At 45.7% G+C, this 20,217-nt stretch overlaps 1 protein-coding gene across 1 annotated transcript in view; it reads right to left on the reverse strand.

Moving 5' to 3' along the window:
• Nucleotides 1-20,217, reverse strand: part of LOC140717067 (uncharacterized) — a 48,196-nt gene that overhangs the window by 2,714 nt on the left and 25,265 nt on the right. The window contains exons 8-12 of the mRNA XM_073030250.1: nt 19,419-19,544; nt 16,831-16,956; nt 14,246-14,371; nt 10,775-10,900; nt 1,660-1,791 (exon numbers count right to left, since the gene is read on the reverse strand). Coding sequence (XP_072886351.1) covers nt 1,660-1,791; nt 10,775-10,900; nt 14,246-14,371; nt 16,831-16,956; nt 19,419-19,544 — 636 coding nt within the window. The remainder of the gene's footprint in view (nt 1-1,659; nt 1,792-10,774; nt 10,901-14,245; nt 14,372-16,830; nt 16,957-19,418; nt 19,545-20,217) is intronic.

Genomic DNA, 20,217 nt, shown 5'->3' on the forward strand with positions numbered 1-20,217 from the left:
CTTCATCTGAGTCACAATAACAGACAAACACAATCTGCCTAAACTAATAGCACACAAACAATTGTACTTCATCTCGTCAATATTGAGTACACCATTTAAACAATCACAGTCTAGATTCAAGAAAGTATGTGAACCTCTGGGGTAATGCTATTTGGAGTCAGGTGTTCAATCAATGAGATGAGATTGGAGGTGTGGGTTGTAGAGGTGCCCTGCCCTATAAAAAAGACACACGCAGTCAGGTTACTGACAGAGCCTGCTCTTCTCAAGAAAGATCTGTTTATGTGCACCATGCCTCGATCAAAACAACTTTCAGAGGAGCTTTGAAGAGAATTGTAGAGCTGCATGAAGCTGGAAAAGGTGACAAAAGCATTTCTAAAGACCTGAGTCCATAGTAAGAGAAGTTGTCTACAAATGGAGGAAATCCAGTATTGTTGCTACTCTCCCTAGGAGTGGGAATCCTGCAAAGATCACACCAAGAGCACAATGTGTAAAACTGAAGGAGGTGAAAATGAACCCAAGCATAACAGCAAAAGACCTGCAGGAATCTCTAGAACTCACCATAAGAAAAACACTGAACAAGGATGGTGTTCATGGAAGGACACCACGGGGGAAACTCACTGCTCTCCAAAATAAAACATTGCTGCTCGTCTCAAGTTTGCAAAAGACCACCTGGATGTTCCACAATGTTCTGTGGACAGATGAGACAAAAGTTGAACTTTTTGGCAGATATGCAGCTATGTTTGGAGGAAAAAGCACTGCACACCAACACCAAAACCTCATCACAACTGTGAAGCATGGTGGAAGGAGCATCTTGGTTTGGGGCTGCTTTGCTGCCTCAGGGTCTGGACAGCTTGCAATCATCGAGGGAACAATGAACTCAAAACTGTATAAAGACATTTTACAGGAGAATGGCAGGATAGCAGCTGGTCACCTGAAGCTTAGTAAGTTGGATGATGCAACAAGACAATGATCCGAAACACACGAGAAAATCAGCAACAGAATGGTTTAAAAAGAAGAAAATGTGTTTTGGGATGGTCAGAGTGAGTCCAGACCTTAACCCAATTGAGATGCTGTGGCATGACTGAAGAGGGCTGTTCCTGCAAGGTATCCCAGAAATATTGATGAATTGGAACAGCTTTACATGGAAGAATGGTCTAAAATTCATCCTCACCATTGTGCAAGTCCAATCGGCAGCTACAGGATACGTTTGGTGCTAAAGGAGGTTCTACCAGTTATTAAATACCAGGGTTCACATACTTCTTCCGGCCTGAACTGTGAATGATTGTGTTCAATAAAGACATGAAAAGTACAATTGTTTGGGAAGATTGTGTTTGTCTATTATCGTACGATCAGGCCACATCTTATGAGTAACAAATGCAGAAAACTAGGTAATAGTACTGTTGCTTGCAACTGTAGTTAGTCATAGAATCATAGAGCGGCCCAGCACGGATACAGGCCCTTCAGCCCAAACAGTCCAGACCGATCCCTGTGCCCACCCAATTTCCTCGGTTCAGCCCTTCGACTACGAAAGCTCAACACCCAATATTAACCCTGCACCCCGTTCAGATGCCTTTTCCCATCAATAATTCCACAGTTCCACAGGCAATCACAGCTGCAAGTCCTTCCCTATAAATGAACGTCAGAGAGAGCCACGTGTACCTTCATCAGCTTGTTCCTCTTGGCGAGGATCGCAGCTGAACGCTTTTCCCTGTGTCTCTGCCTCTTTTGCCTCTCTCTCTCAGAAAGGGCACTCGATCTGGAGAGCTCTCCTGCAAGATCGTCCGTCCTAGACTGAGAGTTAAACCAACATCAAAATCAGAATTAGCTTTATTATCACTGACATGTATGGAGTAAAATATGATGTTTTTTTAAATTTATTTCATTTATTTAGAGATGTAGCACAGAACAGGCCCTTCCGGCCCAACGACCCCCACTGCCAGCAAACCAATATTAACCCTAGCCTAATCACAGGACAACTTACAATGACTAATTAACCTACTAACCGGTACACCTTTGGGCCACAGAAGGATACCCAAAGCACTCGGAGGAAACCCTCGTTCACAAGGGAAGAACGTGCAAACTTTCTTACGGAGAACGCCGGATTCGGATTCCGAACTCCAGTGCCCCGAGCTGTAATAGCCTCACGCTAACCTCCACAATACTGGTGGCGTCCTCTCAAAACCTGCTGTTTCGTGACTTGGCAGTACGCGGCAAAAGACAGAGATATTACCATGAGTGACAAAAAATGTAAATGGTGCAAAAAAAAATTAAGAAGATTTTAGATAGGCACGTGGATGACAGAAAAATGAGGAGGGCTATGCAGGAGAGAAGTGTTATCTTAGAGTAGGTTAAAAGGGTCAGCATAACAGGATGGGCTGAAGGGACTGGACTGTCTCTAGTGTTCCATGTTCCAAAATTAGATGGTTTGCTCAACTGTCAGAAGTCTAATGGTGGAGGGGAAGAAGCAGTCTTCAGACTCCTGTACCTCCTCTCTGATGGTAGTAACGAGAAGATGGCATGTCCTGAGTATTGAGGGTCCTTAATAATGGATGCCAACTTCTCGAGGCACAGCTTCTTGAAGATGTCTCTGATGGGGGGTAGGGTTGGGCCTGTGATGGAACCGGCTGAGCTTACAAGCTTCTACTGCTCCTGAGCATTGGTGTTTCCACACCAGCCGGCAATGCTCTCCATGATACATCCGTGGAAATTTGGAAAAGTCTTCGGTGGCACACCGAATGTCCTCAAACTCCGAATGAAGTATGCTTACATCACAACTGGCTACAACTTGTGTTCAAAGCCAGCAGAACCATTCACTGTGAAACAACGACGCACACAAAATGTAGGAGGAACTCGGCAGGTCAGGCAGCATCGATGGAGAGGAATGAACAGTTGACATTTCGGGCCAAGAACCTTCATCAGGTTTACCCTGAAGTATTGATGTAGCTAATGGGGAATCCAGCGAGGTGGCAACTCTGTGGTGACCAATACTAAATCCGCCCATGTCCACAGTTCAGCTGAATATCTGACCCTCAAAAACTACTAGTTGGAGAGAACCCACAGGAAGGGAGAAGTCAGAGAGGGTACATGGTGGTAGGGAGGAAGGAGATGAGGGGAAGAAAGGGAAGGGAAAAAAGAGAGTGGGAGACAGAGACACACAAAAAAAGAGGGGCAACCAACTAAATCAAAGTTCAAAATACATTTATTTGCAAAGTATGTATACTATATAGAATCTTGAGATTTGTTTCCTTACAGGCAGCCACAAAACAAAGAAATCCAATACAACCCATTAGAAAAAGACAGTCAGACACCCAAGGTGCAAAAGTAAAAGTGCGAAGTAAGCAAGTAGCATTCAGAACTGAAGAGCACGAGAGAGAGTTCACAGCCACAAAGCCAGCAGCTGATCCAGGAGCCATTAGTCGCAGGCCACAGCCTCAGCTCCCCGCAGAGATGAGTAATCCTCACAGAGCCATGAGTTGAACACTGGCCCATCCCTCTCCTCTGGCCCTGACACCCTGATCTTTTCAATCTGGACCGGCACTTAAATCATCCAAGCTTCAGATCACTCCTCGCTCTCAGACCTGGGCCCTGCCACTTCGACACGCTCTGGTCCGGGCCTCGCTGACTCATTTTGGCCCGTACCTAATCTTTCCAATTCGGTCCAGCGTTTATATCAATCAAACTTCAGGTCTCTCCACTCTCTCTCTCTATCGGGCCCAGGAGTAAAGGAGGATGAGAGGTGATTTGATAGAGGTATATTAGATGAAAAGATGCACAAATAGAGAAGACAAGTCAGAAACTTCTTCCCAGGATCGATGTCAGAAATATTTTTTTATACAGAGAGTGGTGTGTACATGGAATGCACGGTCAGAGCTGGTGGTAGAGGCAGATACATTAGGGACATATGAGAGACCCTTAGATAGGCACATGGATGAAAGAAAAATGAAGGGAGTGTAGGAGGAAAGGTTAGGTTGATCTGGGAGTAGGTTAAAAGGTCAGCACAACATTGTGGGCCAAAGGGCCTTTATTGTGCTATTCTATGAAGTCCTAGTGTTAACGTGACCCTGGTCTGTATAAGCCAGTGTGACCAGCTGTGATTGGATGTATTGAAGGGCCTGTAACATTCTTAAATGGGAACAGCTGGCTCCTCTCTGCTGCCAATCCCCAGGGCAGTATGACAAGCTCTTCACAAGACTTTGTACATCGTTGCTGCCCCTCGCCATCCCGAGGAGAGGCTCACTTAGTCCTCGGCTGAGGGATGACTCAGTGCTGGGATCGGAGCCCAAAATGGCCCGATAACACAAACCCAGATCTAGCCTGCAATCACCGCAGAACCTGCTGGTTTTAATATATCCATTTACCTCAGAGCAAAAACTGAAAAGATCTCAGATACCCACGAGCTCGGAACAAACTAAAGGAAGCTTCCAGAATGAGGCCTCGATCAAGTTTGGAGACGCACCACAGGACAGCCATTGTCATTCTTCAAACACACTTCTTGACTGGCCTCGATATTGATATTGGAATTGGTATTGATCGCCCACGTCGTACAACTTGGCACATTTTTCAAGGTGGCTGGGGTCCTGTCAGAGTCCGTGATCTACAGCTGCAGCTCTAACTTCGGTTCTTCACGGGCAGTGGGGCCTTCGCTCTCGGAACTCGCCGAGCAGCCCGCCATTTCGGGATCTCCAGGAAGACGCAAGCTTTCGGGTGCAGCTCTGCAGACGACCCGATTCCTCATTGATGTCGTCGACTGAGGCGTTGCAGGAGATTGAAACATCGAGACAGCAAGCAGTGTATGCTGTTGTCAAAAGGAGGGGAGAGGAGGAGAGAGGGAGGAAGGGAGGGGGAGGGACTAACTGCTGATCCTCGAGTTGGGGGAATTGAGACAAGCAATGCGGCAGATTGCAACATCAAAACAGCATTGGTCTCCCCGCTCGTTGTGGCAGGAGCGAACTCTCTCCCTCGCTAGTGAGAGAGAGAGCCTGTCTGAGATGTCGAAGTGTTGGGGTGGACTGTAGTCCTTGATGGCCTCTAGATCACGCTATTGCTTGCATGGCAGGTGGGGGGAGGGTTGTTGCTTGTGTCAGAGTAAGTTGGGGGAAGGTTACATTAAAAATTCTATAAATTACAATGAGAAATGTATTAAAAATTTAAATAAGTGGTGCAAAAAGAGTAAAATTAGTGAGGTAGAGTCCATGGACTCATTGTCCATTCAGAAACCTTTGGTGGAGGGGAAGTAGCTGTTCCTACTACATGGAGTGTGTGTCTTCAGGCTCCTGTACCCCCTTCTCTGGTGGTAGCAATGAGAAGAGGGTATGTCCCGGGTGGAGGGGATTTTTAATGACAGATGCCGCCTTTTTGAGGGCACAGCCTTGTGAAAATGCCCACAGAGGAGCTGGCTGAGCTTACAACCCTCTGCAGCAAAGGTTAGCATCTGCCACCTCTGGGTTCACTTCCCCAACCAGTGCTCCCAGCCGTTGAGCCGGAACTGCTGAATCTACTCGAGTGCTGTCCACCGTCTCTGATGTTCCCTGTGCTCTTGTGAGATTCCCTTTTCTGGGATGGGAGTGAGAGAGTGAGAGAGAGAATTTAGACTCATCCCCCACACACAGCACAAAACAGGTAATCTACCCATTACCACCCTAGCACTGCATTTCAGAAGAGCACAAGGGTCAGAAGCAGGAAGGCCATTCAGCCCTTACTCTCCTGCTGACTCAGATTTACCAGCAGGTCCTCAAGTTGCAGAAGCGATTCACCAAGAAGCTGCCAAGAACAGCAACTTCCTTTCAACTATTAGATTCTCGAAGAAACCTTCACTACCCTAATCACTACAGTTTAGCTAAAGTATGTCCACTTTGATCACATTGCTCTAAAATGGGCCTTGCTTTTCTGTTCTATTTATATTCATTCTTGAAAAACTTCTGTGTAATTTCTATTCTTTTTTTCTTGTGTGCCATGCTTATGTGACGCTACGTGCTTGAGATGCTGCTGCAAGTATGTTTTACCTGTGCATGCACGGACTAAAGGAGTTAAATTCTGAGAAAATTTTGCAAAAGCCTTAGTTGTATCCTTGAGTGTAGATGGGCGATGTTAATTTGCATCGCTAAGATAATTGCCGGCATTGATTGAGAGGAAAATGGAGGGAGCTATTCTGACAGCTGTTTCAAGAGCAGGCAGAAATCATTTTAATGTCAGTCAATCATCAAGGACCCCACTATCCAGGTCATTCTCTCTTCTCAATGCTACCGTCAGGTAGAGGAGCTTAAGTCCCACACCACCTTACAATTATCAATCTCCTGAACCGGCGTGGATAACTTCACTCACCTCAACGCTGAACTGATTCCACAACCTACAGGCTCACTTTCAAAGACTTTACAACTCATGTTCTCAGTATTTTTTTGTTTATTATCTTTTCTCAGCTCAAGCTGATAAAACCTGAGGTACAGGCATAACCTAGCACACTCGTTTCTCAATTGCAAGGAACTTTCGGACTATTCTAGCGGTGTTTTGTATTGTGGCTTTCTGGAAATTTACATAAATATTGTTGTGTAGGCCTAATTGTTTAATGCTATTGAGTATTGACTTTGGGATGATACCAGTTGTAGGTATTACTATTGGGACAATGTATACCCTTTTCATGTTCCATAGTCTTTCAATTTCCTCTTTTAATGCAGCATATTTCTGGTGTGTTTCACTTACTGATTTCTGTATGTTGAGTGGTTTAGAATGTCTATATCCATTAAGTAAGTTGTTCTAGCTTGTTTATCCTGTAATATTATATCCAGATGGCTATCATGGATTGTCCTGTCTGTGATAATGAAGCAGTCATGGCATAATTTGTAGGACTCTGACTCGAAACCTGGTTATTATTATTAGTATTTTTGTATTTGCATAAATTATTTTGCACATCGACTGCTTGTCAGTCCTTCTGTGAGTAGCTTTTCATTGATTCTGTTCTACTTCCTTGTTCTGTGAATGCCCGCAAGAAAATGAATCTCAAGGTCATGCATGGTGACATACGTACTTTGATAATACAGTTACTTTGAACTTTGAACAAAATGACAAAAGCTCCGACAACTTTAAGAAAACGCTAAGATTCTCAAAGGGCTCCTCTCTCTGATCCCGACAGATCGCTTCTCAATGAGATTTAGAAGTTTTTCAGGCCAGATTAAGAATTTAAATACAGGTAAGTATGTCATTAGGACAGTGATTTCCTTAAGCATTTCATTCCATATCTGTGCTTTAACTTCTGTTTATTTTTTTAATGTAATTCCTTATTCTTTATAATGTTGGATTTTTTTGTTGCCTGTCACGCCAAATCACCACAGCAAATTCCTAATACGTGTAAACGTATCCGGCAAATAAAGTTGATCTTTGATCTTTCATTCTTTCTTCAAAATACAGGATATAATTTTCAGATTTATAGGCTGATTTTTTAAAAATAGGATTACATATCATCCTCTGCCTGAGGCTCCGTTGTGAACCTTTATGAGGTTTACTGTGCGTTTGAAATTTAAACCTTGTGAAACTACATCAGAGTATATCCACCTACCACTCTCTTGTGCTCCAGGTGTCCAAGAAGGGAAGAATGCAGTGCTTCCTTAAAGTTCTTTTAACTTCCCAAACTAAAAGAAGATTGAAAATCTGGTTGAATGGTGCCACAACAACCTTGCACTCTGCACTCTGCAAAACCAAGGAGCTGATTATCAATTACAGGAGGAGGAAGCGGGAGGTCCGTGAGCCAGTCCTCATTCAAGGATCCGAGGTGGAGAGGGTCAGTAGCTTTAGATTCCTCGGCATTATCCTTTCCTGAGACCAGCACGTAAAGGCTGATTTATACTTGGCGTCGCATCTACGCCATACCCTACGCTGTAGGGTGACGTGCACCTGTCCAAAAAAACTCACTCACGCATCGCGGTGAAGCAAACAGCAACAACTGTGATTGGTCCGCTTGGCAGCATCGCATTTCCGGTTGCTTCTTCTCCGCCATGTCTGTACACCGATGCGAAATAGATGAACCAAATCGTCAAATCTACCTGCCGACATGCGAAAATCGAAATGTCTCTCACGAAGAAACTCAACACACTGGCATAGAAACTCCGCCGCCAACTAGCGTTTTGACGCACACCAACGCATGCTCGCTACAGCATAGAGCGACGCAGAAGTGAAAATCAGGGCTACGGCGTAGGCTGCGGTGTGGCCCGTACGCACAAGTATAAATCAGCCTTTAGTGCCACGACAAAGACAGCACATACCTTCTTAGAAGTTTGCGTAAATTCAGCTTGTCGTCTAAAACTTTGACAAACTTCTCTAGAGGCTCAGTGGAGAGTAACCTGACCAGTCGCATCACGGCCTGATATGGAAACACCAACACCCAAGAATGGAAGAGTCTACAGAAAGTGATGGACACAGCCCAGTCCATCACAGGCAAAGCCCACCACTGAGCAGATCCACAAGGAGCACTGCTACAAGAAAGTAGCATCCGTCAACAAGGGTCCCACCATCCAGGCCGTGCTCCCTTCTTGCCGCTACCAGTGGCTTGGAAGACAAAGAACCTCAGGTCCCACACCACCAGGTTCAGGAACAGCTATTAGCCTGCGACCATCAGGCTCCTGAACCAATATGGATACCTTCACTCACCTCAACACGGAACTGATTCCACAACCTACACACTCACTTTCAGTGACTCCACAACTTAAGTTCTCAGTATTATTTACTTTTTATTTGCAGTTTGATTTACTTTGCACATTGGCTGTTTGTGTTTGTTTACGTATAGAGTTTGGTTCCTTCAGGTTATTACAGCCAGGGGTGGCAATGGGAACAAACTCCCACTACCTCGTAAATGCTACCAATGGCGTGTGTCTCTGACAGTCAAGTCCTGCTCCTGGATTTCACGTGTGGCTTAGATATAAGCCCGGCGGAACCATTTCTACTGGCAGAAGGGGCAAAGGCGAGTTACTGGCGCCTTAAAACCAGTCGCTTCAGGCAGATGGGGCTCATCAGCCGTGGTTGGCAGCACATCTAGGAGAAGGAGAACTCTGATCTCAAACCTCTGCTGCCTTGTGGCTGGACCCACTCATGGGGAAGGCTTCAGGAGTAAAACAGAAGGGAAAAATCCAGAGCTGCTGTCCCGTAATGCAGACCTCTGTTGAGTTCAACGCAGACTGGCAACTCTTGTGAAGCTGCTGGTACCAAACTGTATCGGTCTCCGCTGTTCCTTTGGATTCAACAGATGCATGGTGAGAGGGAGCTTGCTACATGGGCAACAGCTTGTTCTCCATATCATACTGCACCAGCTTGTATATCTAGACAGCTTGGACACAGCATCCATGGTCAACCCTGATGTCCTGTATAGATTTTAATAAATTCCTTTTTTTTTTTAATTTTCCTGTAAATGCCTGCAAGAAAATGAATCTCAGGGTAGTACAGTATACGGTGACATTTACATACTTGGATAATACTTTGACTTTGACCTTGATACCTCAGTTTGACCCCTCAGGGCTGAAACTGGCCTGGTTGGTCTTTGCCGTTCCTGGAAGTGTACAGGTACCCTGGGTCAGAGGTCAGACTGGGGCCGAAGCTCAGGGTCGTCCTTATGCAAAGCCACCACACAAGCAGCATTCGGGAACGTTCCACTGCAGAAGCTGGACTGGACACAGACTAGATCCTGGCAAGTCTTTTTTTTTAAACAGAGAAAACTCACATTAACATAGAGCGGTCAGCAAACTAGATCACACCGCTGAACTTCTGCATGGTGCGTGGAACGGGCGTGCAGACTAGAGCTTCCCACTGCACCTTGGTTCACATGAGAACCTTTAAGGACAATCAAAGGTCAACTTTAACCGCTTTTTACATTTACACAACTTGCTATGGTGCGTTGGTTAGGGTTCAACGTACAACAAAAAACATCTTTTGCCAAACTATAAAGAATTATATAAAATATAAAGTTAGGGGTTAAAGGACGGATATGGAATAAAATGTGCACAAATGCTAGTATATACCCTCAGTGACCAGTTTACCAGGTATGTCCAGTCCCTACTGAGTCTATGTTCGTGGTCTTCTGCTGCTGTGGCCCGTCCACTTCAAGATTCGACATGTTGTGCAATCAGAGAGATACATTTGCACACCATGGTTATTTGACTTACTGTCACCTTCCTGTCAGCTTGATCCAGTCTGGCTGTTCTCCTCTCCCCTCTCTCATTAACACGGCATTTTCACCCACAGGACTACCGCTCACTGGATGTTGTTTATTTTGTGTCTCGCACCATTCCCTGTTTTACATGGAAATCCCAGGATACTCAAACCACCCTGACTGGCACCAACAATCAGTCCATGGTCAAAGTCACCTGGATCACACTTCTTCCACATTCTGATGTTTGGATGTTTGAACCTCTTGACCACATCTGCATGCTTTTATGCATTGAGTTGCTGCTACTTGATTGGCCGATTTAGAGTTTGCATTAATGAGCAGGTGTACCTAATAAAGTGGCCACACAGAGATGGAAACTGCATTATAAAAAGTGGTTAAAAGTGTTTACAGTGCAGTGACAGGGGTAATAGGTAAAGGGGTGGGGTGGGGTGAGGGTCTAATAGAATAGTTGATCAGATTAACCGCTCAGGAGAAAATACTTCAAGATGGAATGAGGTTTTTGTTTTAATACCCCAATAGGGCTTTTGAAAAGGGAGCTTTTGGAAAAGTTAATAGGAAACATGTTGGTCTAGCAATGTGTCTATACAGCACCAAACAGAAAACAGAACATCACTGAAACAAACTCACCTTACTGATCTCCTCGCCTTTAGTGGGAAAGCAATTCTCCGGCCTCTTGCCTCCTGGCCCGTGCTTTTTCCAGTTCACTGCTTCGTTCCCTTGAATCTTCTCCTTCTCCAGCACAGAGTCTGCCCCCTAAAAATCACAAACAGGGTGGAGTCAGCTCGTGCGAAAGAGCAGGAGCAAGCCTTCCTCGGGGTGACGTGGGTCGTTACTGCCGCCGGAGTGACCGATCCCCCATTCTGAAGTTTGCAGAAGGTAAACACAGATCTCAGACCCAGGCTTCAATAGAAATCTGCACAGAGGGACAGCGACAATTCCAAAGTGAGAACTGAGCTGCAGGAACCTTATTACCCAGCTGGGCTCTGTTACGGTTCATACTTCAGTCAGTTTTCACCTCTTCTGAAATCCTCACACGAAAACCAGGCAGCAGATATTGACCATTCGGCCCCTCAATCATAAACACAGGCCGTGCTCCCTTCTTGCCGCTACCAGTGGCTTGGAAGACAAAGAACCTCAGGTCCCACACCACCAGGTTCAGGAACAGCTATTAGCCTGCGACCATCAGGCTCCTGAACCAATATGGATACCTTCACTCACCTCAACACGGAACTGATTCCACAACCTACACACTCACTTTCAGTGACTCCACAACTTAAGTTCTCAGTATTATTTACTTTTTATTTGCAGTTTGATTTACTTTGCACATTGGTTGTTTGTGTTTGTTTATGTATAGTTTGGTTCCTTCAGGTTATTACAGCCAGGGGTGGCAATGGGAACAAACTCCCACTACCTAGTAAACGCTACCAATGGCGTCTGTCTCTGACAGTCAAGTCCTGCTCCTGGCCTTCACCTGTGGCTTAGCTACTAACCCCGTGGAACCGTTTCTACTGACAGGAGAAGGGGCAAAGGCAGGCTACTGGCCCTTAAAATCAGTTGCTTCGGGCAGATGGGACTCGTCGGTCATGGTTGGCAGCTCATCCAGGAGAAGAAAAGCTCTGATCTCAAACCTCCACTGCCTTGTGGCTGTACCCACTCACTGGGAAGGCTTCCGGAGTAAAACAGAAGGGAAAAAACCAGAGCTGGAGTCCCTAATGAGTCCTATGTTGAGTTCAATGCTGACTGGCAACTCCTGCAACATTACTGCCACCAAACAATATCGTTCTCCGCCATTCCTTCAGAAACATAGAAACATAGAAAATAGGTGCAGTAGGCCATTCGGCCCTTCGAGCCTACACCACCATTCAGTATGATCATGGCTGATCATCCAACTCAGAACCCTGTACCTGCTTTCTCTCCATACCCCCTGATCCCTTTAGCCACAAGGGCCATATCTAACTTCCTCTTAAATATAGCCAATGAATCAGCCTCAACTGTTTCCTGTGGCAGAGAATTCCACAGATTCACCACTCTCTGTGTGAAGAAGTTTTTCCTCATCTTGGTCCTAAAAGGCTTCCCCTTTATCCTTAAACTGTGACCCCTCGTTCTGGACTTCCCCAACATTGGAAACAATCTTCCTGCATCTAGCCTGTCCAATCCCTTTAGAATTTTATACTTTTCAATAAGATCCCCCCTCAATCTTCTAAATTCCAGTGAGTATAAGCCTAGTTGATCCAGTCTTTCTTCATATGAAAGTCCTGCCATCCCAGGAATCAATCTGGTGAACCTTCTCTGTACTCCCTCTATGGCAAGAATGTCTTTCTTCAGATTAGGGGACCAAAACTGCACACAACATTCTAGGTGCAGTCTCACCAAGGCCTTGTACAACTGCAGTAGAACCTCCCTGCTCCTGTACTCAAATCCTTTTGCTATGAATGCCAACATACCATTTGCCTTTTTCACCGCCTGCTGTACCTGCATGCCCGCCTTCAATGACTGGTGTACAATGACACCCAGGTCTCGATGCATCTCCCCTTTTCCTAATCGGCCACCGTTCAGATAATAACCTGTTTTCCTGTTCTTGCAACCAAAGTGGATAACCTCACATTTATCCACATTAAATTGCATCTGTCATGAATTTGCCCACTCACCTAACCTATCCAAGTCACCCTTCGGATTCATCAGATGTGTAATGAGAGTGAGCTTGCTACATGGGCAACAGCTTGCTCTCCATATCATACTGCACCAGCTTGTATATCTAGACAGCTTGGACACAGCATCCATGGTCAACCCTGATGTCATGTATAGGTTTTCATAAATTCAATTCTATTTCTTTATTTTCCTGTAAATACCTGCAAGAAAATGAATCTCATGGTATAACAGTATACGGTGACATTTACATACTTGGATAATACATTTACTTTGACTTTGACCTTGATACCATTGACCCCTCAGGGCTGAAACTGGCCTGGTTGGTATTTGCCCTTCCTGGAAATGTACAGGTACCCTAGGTCAGAGGTCAGACTGGGGCCAAAGCTCAGGGTCGTCCTTATGCAAAGCCACCACACAAGCAGCATTCCGGAACGTTCCACTGCAGAAGCTGGACTGCACACAGACTAGATTCTGGCAAGTCCTTTTTTTTAAAAAAGGGAGAAAACTCACATTAACATAGAACGGTCAGCAAACTAGATCACACTGCTGAACTTCTGCATGGTGCGTGGAACGGGCGTTCAGACTAGAGCTTCCCACTGCACCTCGGTTCACATGAGAACCTTCAAGGACAATCAAAGGGCAACTTCAATTGCCTTTTACATTTACACAACTTGCTGTGGTGCGTTGGTTAGGGTTCAAACTATAAAGAATTATATAAAATATAAAGTTAGGGGTTAAAGGACGGATATGGAATAAAATGTGCACAAATGCTAGTATATACCCTCAGTGACCAGTTTACCAGGTATGTCCAGTCCCTACTGAGTCTATGTTCGTGGTCTTCTGCTGCTGTGGCCCGTCCACTTCAAGGTTCGACATGTTGTGCATTCAGAGAGGTTCATTTGCACACCATGGTTATTTGACTTACTGTCACCTTCCTGTCAGCTTGATCCAGACTGGACGTTCTCCTCTCCCCTCTCCCATTAACACGGCATTTTCACCCACAGGACTACCGCTCACTGGATGTTGTTTATTTTGTGTCTCGCACCATTCCCTGTTTTACATGGAAATCCCAGGATACTCGAACCACCCCGTCTGGCACCAACAATCAGTCCATGGTCAAAGTCACTTGGATCACACTTCTTTCTCATTCTGATGTTTGGATGTTTGAACCTCTTGACCACATCTGCATGCTTTTATGCATTGAGTTGCTGCCACGTGATTGGCTGATTAACAATTTGCATTAATGAGCAAGTGTACCTAATAATGTGGCCACAGAGATGTAAGCTGCATAATAAAAAGTGGTTAAGAAGTGTTTACAGTGCAGTTATCAGGGTAATAGATAGAGGCATGAGGTGAGGGGTTCTAATAGAATAGTTGCTCACACGTTGGTCTAGCAATGTGTCTATACAGCACCAAACAGAAAACAGAACATCACTGAAACAAACTCACCTTACTGATCTCCTCGCCTTTGGTGGGAAAGCGATTCTCCGGCCTCTTGCCTCCTGGCACGTGCTTTTTCCAGTTCACTCCTGCGTTCCCTTGAATCTTCTCCTTGTCCAGAACAGAGTCTGCCACCTAAAAATCACAAACAGGGTGGAGTCAGCTCGTGCGACAGAGCAGGAGCAAGCCTTCCACGGGGTGACGTGGGTCGTTACTGCCGCCGGAGTGACCGATCCCCCATTCTGAAGTTTGCAGAAGGTGAACACAGATCTCAGACCCAGGCTTCAATAGAAGTCTGCACAGAGGGACAGCGACAATTCCAAAGTGAGAACTGAGCTGCAGGAACCTTATTACCCAGCTGGGCTCTGTTACGGTTCATACTTTGGTCAGTTTTCTCCTCTTCTGAAATCCTCACACGAAAACCATGCAGCAGAAATTGACCATTCGGCCCCTCAATCATAAACACAGGCCGTGCTCCCTTCTTGCCGCTACCAGTGTCTTGGAAGACAAAAAACCTTAGGTCCCACACCACCAGGTTCAGGAACAGCTATTAGCCTGCGACCATCAGGCTCCTGAACCTATATGGATACCTTCACTCACCTCAACATGGAACTGATTCCACAACCTACACACTCACTTTCAGTGATTCCACAAGTTCTCAGTATTATTTACTGTTTATTTGCAGAGTTTGATTTACTTTGCACATTAGTTGTTTTTGTTTCTCTATAGAGTTTGGTTCCTTAAGATTGTTATTGCCGGGGTGGTAATGGGATAAGTTCCCACTACCTATTAAACGCTCCCAATGGCGTGCACCTCTGACAGTCACGTCCTGCTCCTGGATTTCACCTGTGGCTTAGGTATAAACTCGGTGGAACCGTTTCTACTGGCACAAGGGGCAAAGGCGGGTTACTGGTGCCTTAAAACCAGATGCTTCGGGCAGATGAGGCTCGTCGGCCATAGTTGGCAGCTCATTAAGGAGAAGGAAAACTCTGATCTCAAACCTCTGCTGCCTTGTGGCTGGACCCACTCATGGGGAAGGCTTCAGGAGTAAAACAGAAGGAAAAAATCCAGAGCTGGAATCCCTACTGCAGTCCTATGTTGAGTTCAACGCAGACTTGAAACTCTTGTGAAGCTGCTGGTACCAAACTGTATCGGTCTCCGCTGTTCCTTTGGATTCAACAGATGCATGGTGAGAGGGAGCCTGCTACATGGGCAACAGCTTGCTCTCCATATCATACTGCACCAGCTTGTATATCTAGACAACTTGGACACAGCATCCATGGTCAACCCTGATGTCATGTACAGATTTTCATAAATTTAATTCTATTTCTTTATTTTCCTGTAAATGCCTACAAGAAATGAATCACAGGGTAGTACAGTATATGGTGACATTTACATACTTTCATAATACATTGAGTTTGACCTTGATACCTCAGTTTGACCCCTCAGGGCTGAAACTGGCCTGGTTGGTATTTGCCGTTCCTGGAAGTGTACAGGTACCCTGGGTCAGAGGTCAGGCTGGGGCCGAAGCTCAGGGTCGTCCTTATGCAAAGCCACCACACAAGCTGCATTCCGGAACGTTCCACTGCAGAAGCTGGACTGGACACAGACTAGATCCTGGCAAGTCTTTTTTTTAAAAAGGGAGAAAACTCACATTAACATAGAATGGTCAGCAAACTAGATCACGCCGCTGAACTTCTGCATGGTGCGTGGAACAGGCGTGCAGACTAGAGCTTCCCACTGCACCTCGGTTCACGTGAGAACCTTCAAGGACAATCAAAGGTCAACTTTAAACGCTTTTTACATTAACACAACTTGCTGTGGTGCGTTGGTTAGGGTTCAAACTATAAAGAATTATATAAAATATAAAGTTAGGGGTTAAAGGACGGATATGGAATAAAATGTGCACAGTTGCTAGTATATACCCTCAGTGACCAGTTTACCAGGTATGTCCAGTCCCTACTGAGTCTATGTTCGTGGTCTTCTGCTGCTGTGGCCCGTCCACTTCAAGGTTCGACATGTTGTGCAATCAGAGAGGTTCATTTCCACACTAAAGTTATTTCACTTAACTGTCGCTATCTTGTCAGCTTGATCCAGTCTGGACGTTCTCCTCTCCCCTCTCCCATTAACACGGCATTTTCACCCACAGGACTACCGCTCACTGGATGTTGTTTATTTTGTGTCTCGCACCATTCCCTGTTTTACATGGAAATCCCAGGATACTCGAACCACCCCGTCTGGCACCTACAATCAGTCCATGGTCAAAGTCACTTGGAACACACTTCCTTCTCATTCTGATGTTTGGATGTTTGAACCTCTTGACCACATCTGCATGCTTTTATGCATTGAGTTGCTGCCACATGATTGGCTGATTAACACTTTGCATTAATGAGCAAGTATACCTATTAATTTGTCCACAGAGATGTAAGCTGCATAATAAAAAGTGGTAAGAAGTGTTTACAGTGCAGTTTTCGGGGTAATAGATAGAGGAGTGAGGTGAGGGGGTTCTAATAGAATAGTTGCTCACACGCTGGTCTAGCAATGTGTCTATACAGCACCAAACAGAAAACAGAACATCACTGAAACAAACTCACCTTACTGATCTCCTCGCCTTTAGTGGGAAAGCGATTCTCCGGCCTCTTGCCTCCTGGCACGTGCTTTTTCCAGTTCACTCCTGCGTCCCCTCGAATCTTCTCCTTCTCCAGCACAGAGTCTGCCACCTAAAAATCACAAACAGGGTGGAGTCAGCTCGTGCGACAGAGCAGGAGCAAGCCTTCCTCGGGGTGACGTGGGTCGTTACTGCCGCCGGAGTGACCGATCCCCCATTCTGAAGTTTGCAGAAGGTAAACACAGATCTCAGACCCAGGCTTCAATAGAAATCTGCACAGAGGGACAGCGACAATTCCAAAGTGAGAACTGAGCTGCAGGAACCTTATTACCCAGCTGGGCTCTGTTACGGTTCATACTTTGGTTGGATTTCTTCTCTTCTTAAATCCTCACACGAAAACCATGCAGCAGAAATTGACCATTCGGCCCCTCAATCATAAACACAGGCCGTGCTCCCTTCTTGCCGCTACCAGTGGCTTGGAAGACAAAGAACCTTAGGTCCCACACCACCGGGTTCAGGAACAGCTATTAGCCTGCGACCATCAGGCTCCTGAACCAATATGGATATCTTCACTCATCTCAACACGGAACTGATTCCACAACCTACACACTCACTTTCAGTGACTCCACAAGTTGTCAGTATTATTTACCGTTTATTTGCAGAGTTTGATCTACTTTGCACATTCGTTGTTTTTGTTTCTCCATAGAGTTTGGTTCCTTAAGGTTGTTATTGCCGGGGTGGTAATGGGATAAGTTCCCACTACCTATTAAACGCTCCCAATGGCGTGCGCCTCTGACAGTCACGTCCTGATCCTGGATTTCACCTGTGGCTTAGATATAAGCCCGGTGGAACCGTTTCTACTGGCACAAGGGGCAAAGGCGGGTTACTGGTGCCTTAAAACCAGTTGCATCGGGCATATGGGGCTCGTCGGCCATAGTTGGCAGCTCATTAAGGAGAAGGAAAACTCTGATCTCAAACCTCTGCTGCCTTGTGGCTGGACCCACTCATGGGGAAGGCTTCAGGAGTAAAACAGAAGGGAAAAATCCAGAGCTGGTGTCCATAATGCAGTCCTATGTTGAGTTCAATGCAGACTGGCAACTCTTGTGAAGCTGCTGGTACCAAACTGTATCGGTCTCCGCTGTTCCTTTGGATTCAACAGATGCATGGTGAGAGGGAGCTTGCTACATGGGCAACAGCTTGTTCTCCATATCATACTGCACCAGCTTGTATATCTAGACAGCTTGGACACAGCACCCATGGTCGACCCTGATGTCATGTATAGATTTTCATAAATTTAATTCTATTTCTTTATTTTCCTGTAAATACCTACAAGAAAATGAATCACAGGGTAGTACAGTATACGGTGACATTTACATACTTTCATAATACATTGAGTTTGACCTTGATACCTCAGTTTGACCCCTCAGGGCTGAAACTGGCCTGGTTGGTATTTGCAGTTCCTGGAAGTGTACAGGTACCCTGGGTCAGAGGTCAGACTGGGGCCGAAGCTCAGGGTCGTCCTTATGCAAAGCCACCACACAAGCAGCATTCGGGAACGTTCCACTGCAGAAGCTGGACTGGACACAGACTAGATCCTGGCAAGTCTTTTTTTTTTTAAAACAGAGAAAACTCACATTAACATAGAACGGTCAGCAAACTAGATCACGCCGCTGAACTTCTGCATGGTGCGTGGAACGGGTGTGCAGACTAGAGCTTCCCACTGCACATCGGCTCACATGAGAACCTTTAAGGACAATCAAAGGTCAACTTTAAATGCTTTTTACATTTACACAACTTGCTGTGGTGCATTGGTTGGGGTTCAACCTATAAAGAATTATATAAAATATAAAGTTAGGGGTTAAAGGACGGATAGGGAATAAAATGTGCACAGTTGCTAGTATATACCCTCAGTGACCAGTTTACCAGGTATGTCCAGTCCCTACTGAGTCTATGTTCGTGGTCTTCAGCTGCTGTGGCCCGTCCGCTTCAACGTTCGACATGTTGTGCAATCAGAGAGGTTCATTTCCACACTAAAGTTATTTCACTTAACTGTCGCTATCTTGTCAGCTTGATCCAGTCTGGACGTTCTCCTCTCCCCTCTCCCATTAACACGGCATTTTCACCCACAGGACTACCGCTCACTGGATGTTGTTTATTTTGTGTCTCGCACCATTCCCTGTTTTACATGGAAATCCCAGGATACTCGAACCACCCCGTCTGGCACCAACAATCAGTCCATGGTCAAAGTCACTTGGATCACACTTCTTTCTCATTCTGATGTTTGGCTGTTTGAACCTCTTGACCACATCTGCATGCTTTTATGCATTGAGTTGCTGCCACGTGATTGGCTGATTAACACTTTGCATTAATGAGCAAGTGTACCTAATAATGTGGCCACAGTGATGTAAGCTGCATAATAAAAAGTGGTTAAGAAGTGTTTACAGTGCAGTTATCAGGGTAATAGATAGAGGAGTGAGGTGAGGGGTTCTAATAGAATAGTTGCTCACACGCTGGTCTAGCAATGTGTCTATACAGCACCAAACAGAAAACAGAACATCACTGAAACAAACTCACCTTACTGATCTCCTCGCCTTTGGTGGGAAAGCAATTCTCCGGCCTCTTGCCACCTGGCATGTGCTTTTTCCAGTTCACTGCTGCGTCCCCTCGAATCTTCTCCTTCTGCAGCACAGAGTCTGCCCCCTAAAGATCACAAACAGGGTGGAGTCAGCTCGTGCGACAGAGCAGGAGCAAGCCTTCCTCGGGGTGACGTGGGTCGTTACTGCCGCCGGAGTGACCGATCCCCCCATTCTGAAGTTTGCAGAAGGTGAACACAGATCTCAGACCCAGGCTTCAATAGAAGTCTGCACAGAGGGACAGCGACAATTCCAAAGTCAGAACTGAGCTGCAGGAACCTTATTACCCAGCTGGGCTCTGTTACGGTTCATACTTTGGTCAGTTTTCTCCTCTTCTGAAATCCTCACACGAAAACCACGCAGCAGAAATTGACCATTCGGCCCCTCAATCATAAACACAGGCCGTGCTCCCTTCTTGCCGCTACCAGTGGCTTGGAAGACAAAAAACCTTAGGTCCCACACCACCAGGTTCAGGAACAGTTATTAGCCTGCGACCATCAGGCTCCTGAACCAATATGGATACCTTCACTCACCTCAACATGGAACTGATTCCACAACCTACACACTCACTTTCAGTGATTCCACAAGTTCTCAGTATTATTTACTGTTTATTTGCAGAGTTTGATTTACTTTGCACATTAGTTGTTTTTGTTTCTCTATAGAGTTTGGTTCCTTAAGATTGTTATTGCCGGGGTGGTAATGGGATAAGTTCCCACTACCTATTAAACGCTCCCAATGGC

Source organism: Hemitrygon akajei, chromosome 27 (assembly GCF_048418815.1).
Source record: "Hemitrygon akajei chromosome 27, sHemAka1.3, whole genome shotgun sequence".
Lineage (NCBI taxonomy): Eukaryota > Metazoa > Chordata > Chondrichthyes > Myliobatiformes > Dasyatidae > Hemitrygon > Hemitrygon akajei.